Raw genomic sequence first — 16,272 nt, 5'->3', positions numbered from 1 at the left:
TTCCGGTCATCTTCCCCGCTTCACATGCCCACAATGTGCGCCATAATACGCATCCTATTGGGTGCTGTCACATTTGAGTTGTGACCATGCAATGGGCCATACCGACGAACATCTGCGTCGAGTTTGCACGAGCAACATTTTTTTTATCGTCGTCGATTTAAGTGTGCGGAGCTGTCTTTTCAGCGAACTGCTTGAAGGAGTGAAATCATTGAGTGTGCGAGGTGGCTGTGTGGCCCGGGGTGGGTGGGTGGGTGGGGGGGATAGTACCACGTGTTAAGGGCACAAAGCCCAAACTCCTGTGATATCCTAGGTTTGAGAACTCAGATTTGTGAGGAGCGGTAGCGTAAAGGTTAGCGCGCTGCGCTACGAACCCGGCGACCCGAGTTCGATTCCCGCTCGCGGCCGACACCAGTGACGGTTATCTGAACATGGTCCTGGGCCTCCCCTAGGTCGACTCAGCCTCAAATGATTACCTGGTGCGGTGTGTAAACATCGTCACTGGGGAGACAAAGGCGGCCGGGCGTGGTGCTGGCCACCTACCCACCCCCTCGCGTTCCGTGCTGGCCTTCATAGGTGCTTGGTAACAGCACTTGCCCCAACAGTCTATTAAGGCTATACAGGGGATCTTTGTTTGTCTTGTTGGGTGGGTGGGGATAGCTCTACGTGCTAAGAGCACGAAGCCCAAACTCCCCCACCACCCTGTGATTAAACCGAGTTCTCAGTTGTGGCGAGTTCAGGGACTAAGCCTGGTCAACATTGATCATGCGAACAATGGCACATCATTTGGCAATCACTGGCTCCCGAGGACTCAACATTTTTGTTCAAGTGCCATGCGACCAAGACGCCTCTTGGAAGTCACGTGAGTATAAGCTGCCCAGCGTGTGCACAAGAGGCTGATCCTTCTGGCTTGAGAAGCAGTCTGGTCACAAGGCGATTCACCGTCTTGCCGTGAGAGTTCCTGTTGGAGGTAACAAGCCGTCTTAATGACATGACACGACAGGACACGCTTGGCACAATTTTAATCGGGGGGGTTACAATTGGCTAAATGGGCGCATACCGCGATGAGAATATGGGTTTGGAAAGATTCCCCGACCAGTGCACGAGGTCCCTTCAAGCGGCAAGGTACGGTTAAAACTAAACAACAACAACACTAAACGGTTTCATAATAACTTTTTGTTGTTACAGCCAGACTCTTATCTTGTTGTGTTCATCTCTGTCTGCGCATGTCTTTTGCGTACATCGCTTGTGGGATTGAACCGTGCCCAACCGCCCGTTAATGAAAGGATTTCAGCGATCCCATGGCATTTTCCCTGCAAAATGTTCCGCGTTCATAGTTTTGTTGACTTTTCAGACTGCACACTTCCAACTGCCTGCGATGTGATTCCAATTTTTTTGTACTGCGCTGTGCAAGGATGACATCATATCAAAGAGTCAAAGTGTTTCCACACTCGAACTTAGAATCAGGAGTGATCCTATCCATTGCCGTGGGCAGTCCTGAAAGCGATTGTTCAAATGCTGGGGGGGGGGGGACCCAGTATCTCCATAGGACATTCACCGTTGACTTTCCATTAAAATGGTTCTCGTTTGATCGATTCCGGACAAATGTTCGGTCTCGTCGATGCCCCGACTGGGACTTTACCTCGCGATCATCCGCTTGCGAGTAGTGGCAGCTGAGTGGAAGGGGATAGGAAATATTCCCTGGGTACTGGGGCTAGGTTCGCATGTTACAAGCACTGTTGCTCGAAAACCCGTCATCAATTTGCAATGAGCAAAATGTTGCTGACCCCACAGCGCTCCTTGTTCAAAGCGAGCACACGGGCAGGCACGGGGACTTTATCTCTTTACATGGATTAAACAAAAGCAACAAAATACGCAGTCCACAAAGAAACATTGAAAAAAAAACCTTCGTGAAACTACATAGAAAGAACTGTGGCGATCAACACAAAATATGAGCGGTTTCCAGGACAGGATATTAAGAGGTTCTGCTGAAACATTTCCATATGCCAAAGTTCAAAATACAGTAGTAAACATTGTTTCTGAACAGAGTCTTTATTCTGAGAAGGGCCAATATGGGGGAGAGGGTGGGGGGGGTAACTGGTGGTGTGGTGCTGGGGAGGGAGGGTGAGGGGGGGTAACTGGTGGTGTGTGGGGCGGGGGAGGGAGGGTTGGGGGTAACTGGTGGTGGTGTGGTGTTGGGGAGGGAGGGAGGGGGTAACTGGTGGTGTGTGGAGCGGGGGAGGGAGGGTGGGGGGTAACTGGTGGTGTGTGGGGCGGGGGAGGGAGGGTGGGGGGTAACTGGTGGTGGTGTGGTGTTGGGGAGGGAGGGTGAGGAGGGGTAACTGGTGGTGTGTGGTGTGTGGGGCGGGGGAGGGAGGGTGAGGAGGGGTAACTGGTGGTGTGTGGGGCGGGGGAGGGAGGGTGGGGGGTAACTGGTGGTGGTGTGGTGTTGGGGAGGGAGGGTGGGGGGTAACTGGTGGTGTGTGGTGCTGGGGAGGGAGGGGCTGGGAGCTGGGATTCCATACGGATGCTGTGGGTGCTGTGCGGTGCTATGTGATGGAGGCCTGGGGAGGAGGGTACAAGGGGGGGGGGGGCAGAAAATGTTGCTGCATTTGCCGCCTTTTTAGAAGTTGATGTCAACCTCTCCTATTACACCCCCCCCCCCAAATCTCTCCTCCAAACCAACCAGTCCCACAGAGCACCCCGGCCCTCTCCCATCCCCCACCACCTCCATCCCTCCACCCTTTCTCTTTTTCGAACCCCCCACCCATCCAATCCTTCGCTCTGTTCGGGCAAAGAAAACATCCCATTGCAGGGTAGGGTGGGCAGTGTTCACAGAGTGAGGTCTTTGTGGAGAATCGCAAAACTCTGCACTCCCACCCTCTGCAATCCCTCCCCCCACTCCTCCCCCCCACCCCTCCTTCCCCCCCACCCCTCCTTCCCCCCCCCACATTGAGCCCATGGGAAGCAGTGCCCTTAACCCCCAGGAATGTAGGGGCTAAAAAAAAAGAAATCTGTAGAGAGGCACCCAGAAATGCCTGAAGCGCATTAAAAGTTGTGAGCCGACCGCCATGAACTGAAACCTCGGATGCGCTGCCGCGCGCATCGACCGCGGGTTTGCACACCCCGGAGTCTAGCAGAGGTCCTGTTCTAGCCGAGAAGGGGGGGATTGGGCGGCTCGGTCATCGCTCGCCGGCACTTGCGGCCGCTTCTTGCCGGAGAGGCGTTTCACGGCAGGTGACCGTGGTTTGCTAACGGATTTCACAATTTAGTGGAGCGAGAGTGATTTTGAGGGGTCGAAAAAATAATCATCTTCATTTCACTCGCGTACGTTTCACGTCGCCGCTGGTTTTCGGCCGGGCGTCATTTTATGGGTTGCACCGTGCGTTGTTCGTCCGCCCCCGTGTCGTAGGATCGCGAGAGAGCTACGCAGAACCGTCTTGATGGCTTCCAACAAAAACCATGCCATATGTTAACAAAGCAAACCGGTGCCTTCGTTTGGAGCGCACGAGTGGTGCGTCTTTTCAGTTGGATTGTGTTCATCGTCATGAACGACCCCAACGAGATAGGGTTTTTATCTCGCCAGAGAAGCCCTTTTGTGTGCCAAGAGGAAAAGTGTCTCCGCGCGGAAACGAGCATGAGACGAAGCTAATCTCTGTTGGCGGCCCCAAGACCGAGGCTGAAATGTCACATTCCTCTCTCTGGCGTGTGGGGGGGAATGTAGCAGCAGCAGCAGGAGGAGTGCTTTGTGTGTACGAAACCCACCTACATGCGGTTCTTTTAAGAGTCTGGAAAACCATACTCGATGCTCTTGCCATTCTTCTTTCACTTCGGCCGCCTGGCGAACTCTTGAGAATGATGGATTCAGTGATGATTTCTGATTGGCAGCACAAACGTTTCCTTTTTTCAGTCGCAGACGATGAGTCTTCCCTTCTGGGTCAAGTTTTGTGTGTTTTAGAAACAGGGTCAGACCTTGAGCAGAGCGAATGTTTCACCCTCATCGAATGAGTGCTGGATGGCACTCATCTTTTGTAACCATTTCCATAGCCATCATCATCATCAGCCATGATCAGTCAACTACTGCATAATGGCCTCCCCAAGTCGTGGTGATCTATGATGCGTCTGCAATGTAACAATCTGTCCAGCACCAGGCCATGAGCTGATTTATCTCGAATGGCCGCCATTTCATCACTATTCTTGATCAATGGTGAAAATTCCACATTTCTGTAATGAGGGGGGGGGGCATTATAGCAATGGCTGTAATGTGTGCGAGACATCAAGCTAGTTATATGGCAATGAGGTAATATCGGGACAGTGTAGCAAATAGATGTATGACTGCTTTATATAGCATTAGTGCACACTTTGTGGAACATCAACAGCAATCATCGGCTGGATAGACGAGGACCCTGCCATGGAAATATGGAAGTTTCTTACCCACGAGCACTGCCGCCACCATTGCCCGTTTGAGAAGAGACACTTGGACCATGCATCGAAAGTTACGCAACACAATAAAACGAACTAACTGTGTGTTCCTACTTCTTCATGTGCTCTCTTCCAGGAACAGGCGGAAGAACAGACAAGTCAAGAGGAATCTTCAGAAGAAGATGACTAATTAACACAATGTCTACCTCAGTCCTTTTGGGTCAACTGTCAAGACAGAATGGCAAGTCAGCCCAATATTAGTAGAATTGGGGGGGCGGGGGGGGGGGTGTGGAGTGAATGAGATTTTTTTTCTCTCTTTTAGATTGGTTATGTAGGTTGCAAATTCCCGTTCGGGGGTGAGGGTATTGATGTCGGAGCTCACAATGGGGGGGGGGGGAAGTAATTTTTATAAACTGTTTTGTTCTGGGTTATCTTTTAAAACATTTGTTTTTGCTAAATTTGTTTTGGCACATCCTTCCAGATTGAAAGTTACAATGCCACAGGCGCTATGGTAAGGTTCGCGGTTAGAAAACTTGCTAAGATGTTAATCGAGAATTATGCAACAGCATTGCGTCAGTGCCATAATCGCAAACACTGACACATTAACGAGCTCTTTCTAAGGAAAGTGACTGTCGACATGAAGAGAGGGGAAGAGTGTGTGGTGTTTTTTTTAAAAGCATGGATTCTGGATATTAAAGGGAAAGTATCATACCTCAATAATAAACTCAATTCAGCACAAACATAACCAAAAGGAGCGGCGAATATTAGCATCGGCTACTTTTTGAGGCAGTGTGTCTTGGTACGTGCGCGGATTTCCGACCTCTCCCCCCGTATGGGGGCGCCACACGGCGCGATGGTGATAAGGCAGGCAGGCGGGCGGGCGGGCGGGCGCGTATCCGGATGAATTCTCACCACCGTCAGACTTGACTTAATGCTGCACTGAAGTTGAATGGAAATTTCAGAGCAAGATGGGGGTGTGTGTGTGGGTGGGGGGGGGCAGCTTTTTTGGAACTTTCACGGAAGCAAACACTCGGCCTCCGTATTCACGGCGACCAGCGACGAGTGCATTCGTGCGACGGGTTGCCGGCAGCGTCGCATCGCGTTCGGTCTCTCTCCGTTCATTTCATGGTTAAGTGTTCATCACTGCATGGAAACAGACAGGCGAGCGGTGATATTATTTAAGCTTTAAAACGTTGACCTCCATTTTTCACGGTTTTATTTCCTCCATGACCTTTGTGGTTGTTGTTAATGCATTCTTAATATTTCACGTGCAGTTCTAGTTTGTCAAACTATTTTTTTTTATCGTTTTCACTTCCCCCCCCCACCCACCCCATTGTGTTCACGCTGTTTTTACAGTTTAATATATTTTTTTTAAATCAGTCGACAGCCTAATCACCTATTAATTTACTACTGTTCTTTGTGTCACTTATGCAATACCAACACCCATGCAATAAAGCAGGTATTTCATCTGGAAGAACAAACTCACGCATTTTTTTAGATCCATTTTCTCTCTGCTCCTTATAAAACATAGCCTGCTCAATCCGGACAATTGAAAGTAGGCTCAAGCTCATATATTCAATGCTGCTTGTGTCCATCGATTTAAACACATTTTTAAAATAACAAAAAAATATATACGTAGCTCTGATGATTATGTACAAATTCGGATCCGTCTGGAGACTTGTAAGACCGGGCTGGCAAATCATCCGAGAGACAATGAATCGTTAGCTTCTTGTCGGACGCCACTCGTGCTGGAATATCACGTCCAACTTCTTGACCAGGACTCAAAATCTTGTGTTTTTATCTTATTTTGTTCACAATTAAGCAATTTTATAGCAGCCGATGCAATTATCGATGTATACACCGTTATCCACAACTACCTCTGTGTTGGTTTTTTTTCCTGTTAAGGTTTTATTTTGTTCGCGCTCCACATTTACCAGTTGCTGCTACAAAACAAAAACAACCCAACCCAGGATCATAACGTATCGTCAGTTCGGCTGTTTCAAAACAAATGTTCTGTACACCACTACTTTAGTCACTGTTTTTTTGTTCTCGTAAGGAAAGCACTGTTTACAGCTCGGTTTATTTTGTATATGTAGGGGATAAAGTTGCTGCTGTTGGTGAACTTATGCATAAAAAAACAATTGGTTAGTTCAACAATTACAGTTTTTTTTGTATTACTGCCACCGAGTGAAATCCGTTCCCAAACCCACAACCATTCTGATTCCTTCTGCTGACCGCACAATCGACAGTCCTGGATTCTGTGTCGCAGTGCTCGATCCACCGTTAGACAACCTGGAAACGAGATGTGGCCGGCTGTCACCAGTCCATCCCATGGGGGGGCGTCCTCGCTTCAGACTGGAGTTCCACGTGGCACCAGAACCCACGTGTGGTGCACGATGACATCTCGTGCAGGCACTGTCCTGTTGTCCCCTTGTACGTTTGCTGAAAGTGGTAAAGCCCCCCCCCCGCCGAGGGGGCTTTACCACTTACTGAATCGGTCGATTAACCGATTGGGATCTTAGGATGGAATTCGAATTATAAATGTTAATTATTATTAACATTTTATATCCGCAGCCTTCTCACACATGGCTATACGTCTCTCTCTGGTCCAAATTCACCGATTCATTCTCTCGCAAACGAGCGGAGACGAGCCTCCTATTGCGAAAACGAAACTTATTTTACCACGTAAGGTCCACTTAGCTATGTAGCTCTTTTTCAGAAGTGACCTGGCCACAAATAATAGCTCAACGAAGTGGCTTATCACGTGGAAATTGATAGCAGCCAAATACTCTAAATGCACGTTTCAAAATGTGGAGAGAAAAACGGGAGCACCCGGAGAAAAATGAACACGACCGCAGGGAGAGAGACATGCGAACTCCAAATATACAACAGGCGTCAGGGTTGGGATCGAACCCACCACCTCCTACATACCAGGCGAGGTAGTTAACATCTCACAACTGCGGCACCCAAGAACCAAAAGCCTCCTGACCCCTGACTTCCCTGCACAGTTGGTGCCTTTGCAGACATACCCGTGCAGATGAAGTGAATCTGAAGACTGAAAGTCAAAAGTGATTTCCTGCTCAAACGAGCATTGCAGGCAGTGGTCATCCCATGTTTACAACCCTGAGCCAGTGGTGGAAGTTCCACATTCCTATGGTGAGGGCGAGTTGATCCATATGACATCCACTGTTGACTTCCCGACAGAGGACGGCATGACTCGTTTTCGACTCGGGAGTGATTGTGGGCTGAGTAAATCTCCGCCAGGATTTTAACTCTTCACAATTCTGATTTGTAAGCGGCTCTCTTTACCCTGAACCACCTGGCTGGCTATAGACTCTGCAAATCCCACCTCCCTACGCACTTTACACACTGAAAACCTCCGTGTAACTTGAATGCGGCTAGAATATCAACATTTAACAATCTCAATGGCAGTAAAAACAAGCTGTTATCGTGTTCGACTAACCTGTTGTTTTCTAATACGTGGCTTTGTTTGACAGTGCTTACAATTAAACAGCCACACTGTCATTGCAGCAATCAATACATTCTTAATGCTTTCAAAAATCAATAATTCGTCAGGTGTTTTGCATGATGATAAGCTGCAATGCCCACTACCAGTATAACATTTCAAGATGCATTTGCATTTCAATGTATATGCACATAACTTAAGGGAATTATGTTTCATATTAAGTCATGTTAGGATGTATCCAAGCATAGTATTACAATTTATTGGCATGTTTTGATGCTTTATTGTACCCATTTGACTTTCTACCAGGCCGTAAAGGCAGCTACTGCCGGAAAAAAAATCCCTGCATTAATGCTCAGCACCCACGTATCTGTGAGCGTATTCTACCCAGCACTTGCTTATGCACTGCAGAGAATGCAGAATCTTTGCAAGAAAGGGTCTTGGGCAGCTATCCGAGCTCTAGTGAAGAGAAGTGCAGGTGAAATGGAGCTCTCTTGTGTTACAGAATGTTAAAAACATTTGCTTTATTTCGTTAGACCTGGGCACGGTACTTGCACAGGTTGTCACGGTTGCGCTGTAACCATCACTCCGATGTCTCTCTTCCGCATGATGTCTCGACAACAACAACAAAAACACAACCAGAGAGCGACAGGGCCCAGCGTTTGGCGACGCGGTGCGACGTCGCTTACTCAAAGCCATTTTTTGTTTATGTAAAATAACGGTGGCACGAACCCACCGTTGTTACGTGCTCGCAAGGGGGGGGGGCAGCCTTCCGGGTCCTGTTCGTGCGGGCAAACTTTACGCACGTGGGGCGAGCGCGAAAGGAGCTGCTGTTTGGTCTGTCCCGGTTAGCACGGGCGTGCCCTGGAGACTCTGTTGGGCGCTGCTCTCCTCGACCTGAGGAAGCGGAGAGGACGAAGCCTGAGAGGAGGAGGCCCCCAGCTCTGGTGGCAAAACAATGTGGGCCGCACGATTGGCCTCCGTGACATTGAACCGGCCCTGAGGCCACAACCTTTGGGTCCACACTGAGCAGCAATAATAAAACGCCCATCATCCGTCTCTGCATCTTCGATTCAATTTGAAGTCAGGATTGAGCATTCGTGTCAATGTCGTAAAATGTGACGCTTTGGCTCGGGGGTCCTGGAACTCGGATCGGTTGCCAAAGAACCCCCGTACACGGAGTGCCTGAAGAGCATGTTTGGATTATCTGTAGGCGGGGAGCGAGGTGCCGTGCAGAACGTGTTTTAACCACAGACGACGATTGTGGGTGCCGTCGTTCTAAGGCTGAGCAACTCGGGCAATAGATAAATCTGCCACGCGTGCAAACATCTGAATGTTCATTTTCTCCTCTCGTCAACGAGCAACCACCGTCGGCGATCCACGTGCGTGTGCGTCACGTGCGTGTCACGTGCGCGTCACGTGACGCGTCCAAGCCGGGCCGCGTGATGAATCAATCTCCACGCTCGCGGGCACGGCAGAGTTCGCGCGCGCGGCGCAAAGGACACGACTCCAAGAGCGCCTACCTCCCAAAGTGTAACTCGACGGTTCGATTCTCGGCCAGACCGAAACCACCTTAAATTTTGCTGCACTTGCCCGAAAGCGTTTGTCGTCCAGACGACGATGGCCCCTGCGGCGGGGAGGGGGGTGTTGGAGGCGTTCTGTCAGAAACGACACGTGGCTTTTTTTGCCCCCCCCCCCTCGCCCCTCGTGTCTACGCCACGGGTAAATTCGCCCGAGTCCGACGTTCGATGGACGTTAGAAACTCGCGGGGGTCGTGGGTGGGGAGGGGGGGACAAAAAATCGGCCTCGCCACGCGTCGACTCGTGAACGCCTCGGACTTGTCAGCCGCTTTACGAACGCAGCTTGCCAAGTGCCAGGGATGTGGGCCACTCCTGTGTGTCTCCGCGAGACGGCCAGCGCGTAGCCTCGACGTGATTGAGAACAATGCCAAAGCAACCTGTCTCGCATGTCTGCTCTCCCGTTACTTTTTCTCTTTTCTCTCACCGGTAGGCTTCATGTCAGAACAAGCGTTTGATTCCCCCCCCCCCCCCCCAATGTAGATGATATTCGTTTCAACGATATCGCCGTTAGCTCTACAGAGACCTTTTGTTTTAGCTAGAGTATTTTGTATTGACATTTTTACTATTTTCTACTGTAATAAGAAAGAACCTTTTCGGAAAGAAAGACTTTTAAATACTGTTAATTTTCATCCTTACCCCCTATCTGGGTATGTTTGGTATCTGAGAAGTGAATTTGATAGTTGTAAAAAAAAAGTTATAAAAAATAAAATTAACTTTTTGGTTGTTGTTACAGAAGAACAACATTGGTTACATGACGTTAAAAAAAATCTAATGTGGGTAAGTTGCAGTGTGGTTATTAGACGTTAAATCCAGTTGCGAAACCGTGGATACGTCTCGTGGGTTTTTTGGCCGTCAAATGTTAACGACAAATTGATGCGTCCTCCTGCATTACGTTTCCACGACGTGTCAACGGAGATCCCGCAACGGAGAGATGTGGCGCGACTAGCAACACCGCGTTGTTGGCGCGACTAGCAACATTACGTGTTGGACGCCAGCAAGAAAAGGCTGCTTTTGTGCAGTTTTACAGTTGCGTGGGGCCGGGTCTTTTTTTATGGGCGAGTTCGTGTCTTCAGGTCGACTTTCGAATGCTCGGCGAATGGGGGGTGGTGCGCGTGTTGTATTTGTGTAAAACACGAGGACTTATTGCTTGAAACGTATCCTTCACCTTTGAACGCATGGTGAGCAGGTGTTCCTGACCCTTGTCCCGATCGCGCACGGCGTGTGCGGGCCAACTTTGCCGTCTTAAGACTGCGGCTGTACACCCCCCCCCCCCGTGCTGTCTGCGCTGTTTCAGCTGCCAACTGGCGACAGCAGCCTTGTTTGTTTGTTGAGTTGTTAAAACGCGCAACTGGTTCTACAGTGACATCTATAGGCCTCAATAGAGGGTTTTGTGTTTTTTTGTTAGATCGCCTAAATATATAAATGTGTCGTTAAACCCGCCACCACCCAACACAGCTAATTAGTAAGGGTTTGTGATGTAAATAGAACACGTCGATTCGTTGCTAGTACAGCAACATTTACAAGTGACAAACCTTACTAATTGGCTGTGTCGGGTGGTGGTGGGTTTAACGACACATTTATATATTTACACGATCTAACCCCCCCCTCCCCCCCAAAAAAACCTTACGGATAATATTTGCCGCAAAAGCCTACTACGTGTTAAACTATCTAGAGGCCTGTTTACAACCGATGTCTAATTGACAAAAAAAAGTGTCATGAATAAAAACAAACATAACTTTTGTTACAACAGCGTAGGCTTGATTGGACAAGACGTGCGCTTCATACGGTGGCAAGGGTTTAAATGCAGTATTCACTTGCAATGATGTTACTGTATTGTTATCACCTCCCACCACCACCCCAAGTTGCTTGGGCAATCTGGCACTGCCGCATCCCCGCTGATCTTCGCTGGCCTGGTCACAGGGGGGCAGAGATTCAGTATCTTTATTTGAGATGCTCGCGTTCTGTTCCCGTGTTAGTCGAGAGTGTACACACAAAAAATTAACGATGACAATAATACCTGTGTTTTTGTACTCGGCTCATTGTTTATAATGCAAAACCACATTAGTTATATATTTTTTTAGTGTCATGTGTCTAACCCCCCCCCCACACCTTTTATCGCAACTTGTTGTGTGTCATGTGAAGAAAATGTAACGTGGAACAATGCATTTGTATTTGAGTTGTAATTTTTCTCACAAATTGAGCTTTTTTTTTTAAAGAATGAAAGAAAAATCTGCTTTTTTTTGTTTATTTAATGTAATTGCTTAGATATAGATGTTGCAGTTTAATGTGTGGTAATGTGTGATGCTTCTACCTCTGATACCTTTTAATGAAAAAAAGAGAGAGATAAAAAAACATCTCAGTGAGGTTGTTGCTGGTTAACTATTTTCGATTTTGGGGTCTCACTTTTCCTTTACAAAGCAAGTATCAAAACAAATCAGGGATGGTTAGGGTGTGTACTTGTTGTGTGCATTGTACAATTTTAATAAATTCCACGGAAAGTAACGCAGATCTTATTTTTTTGAGTTATCCTCGTAAAAACCTGCCATCGATGCCCTCCTGCCCAATCTCAACATTTTTTTCCCTCTCCAAATCCTTTTAAAGAACGAATAACCTTGCGACTACCTCTTGAAGACAGCATAACATATACCTCAGACAAAAACAACTAAATCCTGGATCAGACTCAAATTAATTTTGTATTTTTTTAATAATCATTTTAGTATCGTTTATAATTATGTAACTGTTTCCCCCCACCCCCCTTTCTTTCCAGTATTACTCTTAAGGTCAAAAAAACCCCTGTGGGAGGGTACACGTGTTTAAAAAAAAATTGGTGTGACATATTTAAGAGGATAATTTAATACAGCCGAGCTATTGTGAGCTGGTTTTGAGCAATTTGGTTTGAGCACAGCACGTTAAATTACCCTTCGAAGTCATTGTCTCCTGTACACTTCACTCAGGGTATGAACCCTCGATTGGTTATTGGTCAGTTTTAACAAATGGATGCATTTTAGTTGGTTGCTATTTTTTTTACATTTTCTTTTTAAACAAAAAACATTTTTTCCACGCTTAATTGTTCTCTGTTTTCTCCCCCACACGCGTTTTAGTTTCAGACAACATTGTTTCTTGCCCGTTTGTCATTTGTGTTAGTCAAATAAACGTAGTATAATTGTATATCTGTGTGGCCGAGTGTGCGTTTGTGTTCACTGAGGAGTAGATTTGTGTTGAATCTAGGACATTTACGTTACATTTACGATTACAAGGGATGATTACGTTATAACTTAATCAGAAGTTAGTGCATATTACATTTCACGATACAAATGAGCTATTCTGTCCAATTTGTGTATATGTACAGTCTAGTATTATCTGATATATTGAACAGTATCGCTTGAGTAAGGCGTGTTCTCAACGAAACCGTCACCAGGTTATAAATAAAGATTACAAGGGTGGCTATTTCTCAAAGACAAAGATCCCCCGTGGAGCCTTAACAGACTTGGGGCAATTGCCATTAGCGAGCACCTATGGAAGGCAGGCACGACACACGAGGGTGTGGGTCGCCAGAACCACGCACGACCCCCGTTGTCTCCCTCGTGGCGATGTTTACACAACGCACCAGGTACTCATTTGAGGCTGAGTCAACCTAGGGGAGACCCAGGCCCGAGTCAGATACTTGTCACTGGTGTTGGCCGTGAGGAGGAATCGAACTCGCGTCGCCGGGTTCATAGTGCAGCTCGCTAACCGCGACACGACCGTTCCCGACACAAGAATACACGTTGCCAAAATGTCTTCCTGCTTAAAAGAGCATAGGACCGCCTTTCTCCCCTAGGGATCTGTACCAGTGGTATACATTCCACATTCCTATGACAGGGGACCAGTTAACCCTAAGGACAACTAGTGATTTCCCGTACGGTGATACACTTATGACCGGGATTTGTATTCATTTGTAATTCAAACGTTTTTGGCATGTGCCATTATTGATATAACTATGTTTTAAATTAGTGAAGATAATATTTTACAGGAGTTACGTAGGTTAAGGTCATCCGGGGTCTCTAAGGCATGCTCGGGTTCGGGCCCCATATGTAATGTGGGTGCTACCATCAATCTAAACTCAACTTTTGATCTTACCAGGTAAGGCCCCACTGAGTTAATAGCTCTTTTTCAGCAGCGATCTGGCCACATTATAGCTCAACAAAGTAGCTTACCACGTGGAAATGTACAGCAGCAGAATACTCGAAGCACAAGTTGATACTAAATGTGGAGGGAAAAACCGGAGGACCCGGAGAAAAATCCACACGACCACGGGGAGGGAGAGAGAACATGCAAACTTCAAATAAACAGCAGGCGTCACGATCGAGATCGAACCCACGACCTCCTGCATACCAGGCGAGGCAGTTAGGGGCCGTCCATAAATGACTCCACGCGATTTTTAACGATTTTTGACCCCCCCCCCCCTTCGTCACACGACGTCACAAAAAGTCAGACCCCCTCAAATATGACGTCACAAAGCTCTGCCCACCCCCCAAAAATAAAACATGCTTCAAATCGTTTTAAGCTATTGTCATTGTAGTGCGTATTTAATGTGGCGCTGCACTCTGATGTTGTAGGAGAAAACATTTATTAAAAAGTCAATTAAATTAAGTAGAACGTGTTGTCTATATTTATTTAAAGTTGCGCATTTTGATGTGACGTCACATTTCTCAAACCCCCCCCCCCCTCGTCACACATCGTCACAAATGTCTGACCCCCCCCCCCCCCCAGGTGCGTGACGTCATTTATGGACGGCCCCTTAATATCTCGCCACCGCGGCGCTTCGTGGCCCCATGAAGAGTCTCGGTCTCCCAGCGCAAATGAGCCCAGGGCACTAGCACTCATCTCCAATTGGCAACCCTGAGCTCACAGTGTAAATTCCATATTCCCATTGCATGAGCCTGTCTATCCATAGGAAGTCATTGCTGTATTCCCACAGAGTGGTACTGGTTTTTTTTATTCTTCGTCAGGGCTGTGTTTATCGATGATTGGAATTTGAATTTGCAACCGTTCTATTGTGAGTTTGCTCATGGTGCTGCCTCGGCCAATTGAGGCATCACTTCAGCGCCTGGATTCAGCATGGACGGTTGCTACGAAGCCGAGAAGCTGTGCTGCGGTGGGTCGAGCCGAAAGCACGGCGTTATTGTCAAGCTCTGTTTGTGTTGCCACCTGTCCTGATTTATCCAGGATCATCTTTTTCAGTTTTCAGTTAGCTGTCCTGTGAAGTATGCAAGTCCTCTTCGCACGACAGTAAAAGCCCCGGTTCTCAACAGTTGTGTAATCATACACCACGACCACTCAAGACAATGCATTATCATCGCCCACCCTAAACCGCATCCGCACGAACTATGGCAGATGCGGATATCTGATGCGCTAAGGGGAAATTAAAAGCTCTCCAATGTGCTCCTGTGGTCATCCAGAACAGACCGTACAACGTATAACGACGCAATGCCCGATCCACAAATACGAAGGAGACATCACAGCGAACCACTCCAGTGCTCTTGACGTGGTTACCTGGGCCTGACAACCTGAATACCGTCGTTGCTCTGCATCTACATCAGCCATAGGAAAGAAGAAATGGTGGAACAGGAGGAACAGGAGGAAGACAATGGATGCATATGTAGTTCTACCCCCCCCTCCACTTGCTTGTATTGTGAGATCATCTTCCTCCTGTGATATGTCCAATTGGGTTGTAACTCAGGGGTGACAACCCTACTCTTGGTGTGTCCGCAAGAGGAGTCGATGGCTTTTATGCTCATTGCCGTACGTCGTCGCCTTTGTTTGAATCACAACAACCAAGTGTCCCTCCACAATGTCAGTGGCATTTTGCCTGCGCGCATTTCAGGGCCAAAGCCATCACGGGGGGAATAGCACTCGCAGTTTCAAGTATTCCTGTGTAGTGTTACAAACTCACGGCTAGTTTCGCTCGAAGAAAATGTAACAATGTATATTTTAAAAAAATCCATGAAATTAAAACATTCTTCCCTGAGCTCGCTGCTTTTTGAGCTTCCTGGTGTCTGGAGGAAGTACGTATGTGTTCCTCGGGGAAGGAGCACGCAGAAAAAAAAATCACGGATTTTTCTTTCTCTGTCACTGTGTGTAATGGGAAGCAAATGGTGTGTGTGTGTGGTAAGCTCCGCATAGATGTCAAATCCCCGGAATTCCCAATTACCCAGAGAGACGGGGCAGATCCTTACAAGCTGATAATATAATGGGACTCAGGCCCAACAGCGAGCCTTCCCTTTCAGCTCTCCTTGTTTAAAAAAAAACTTATTATCTCAATCTACACACGCGTGCGCGCGCACACACACATTGTCGTGTTTATGAGCGCACGTGCTCCGTCAATTCCATCAAGGGGCAATCGTCCACTGTCTCATTAGTGCTTAAAAATGTTGAACAAAGGACTGAAAGCGTCAATGTAGAAAGCCTCAGTGTATTAAGTCAACCCAGTCAAAAGTGTATCCGTGCTCAAATGCGAAATGGTGCAGCGGTGCTTTTCCGCTTTTATTCTTTAGCCAGCGGTGTCAATTTCACTTTCGCATGGTGAGGACCTTACCATATTTTTTAAAAATGATTACCAGGTTAGGCCCACTGAGCTATATAGTTATTTTTTCAGAAGCGACCTGGCCACAAATGATAGCTCAACGAAGCGGCGTATCGTGTGGAAATGTACAGCAGCCAAATACTCAAAACGCGTCATGTTGATTCTAAATGTGGAGTGAAGAACCGGAAAACCCGGAGAAAAATCCACGCGACCACGGAGAGAGAGACACGCAAACTCCAAATACA

General features: G+C 47.6%; 1 protein-coding gene across 2 annotated transcripts in view; it reads left to right on the top strand.

Annotated features, from left to right (window-relative positions):
* Window positions 1-12,630, top strand: part of HMGA2 (high mobility group AT-hook 2) — a 76,135-nt gene extending 63,505 nt beyond the window's left edge. For both annotated transcript variants that reach the window (XM_078609446.1, XM_078609447.1), the window contains exon 6: window positions 4,556-12,630. In XM_078609446.1, coding sequence (XP_078465572.1) covers window positions 4,556-4,609 — 54 coding nt within the window. In that variant the 3' untranslated portion in view covers window positions 4,610-12,630. The remainder of the gene's footprint in view (window positions 1-4,555) is intronic.
* The last annotated feature ends 3,642 nt before the right edge of the window (window positions 12,631-16,272 follow it).

This window comes from Lampetra planeri, chromosome 32 (genome assembly GCF_965212315.1).
Source record: "Lampetra planeri chromosome 32, kcLamPlan1.2.h2, whole genome shotgun sequence".
Classification (NCBI taxonomy): domain Eukaryota; kingdom Metazoa; phylum Chordata; class Hyperoartia; order Petromyzontiformes; family Petromyzontidae; genus Lampetra; species Lampetra planeri.
This window is presented reverse-complemented; position numbering and strand designations above follow the sequence as displayed.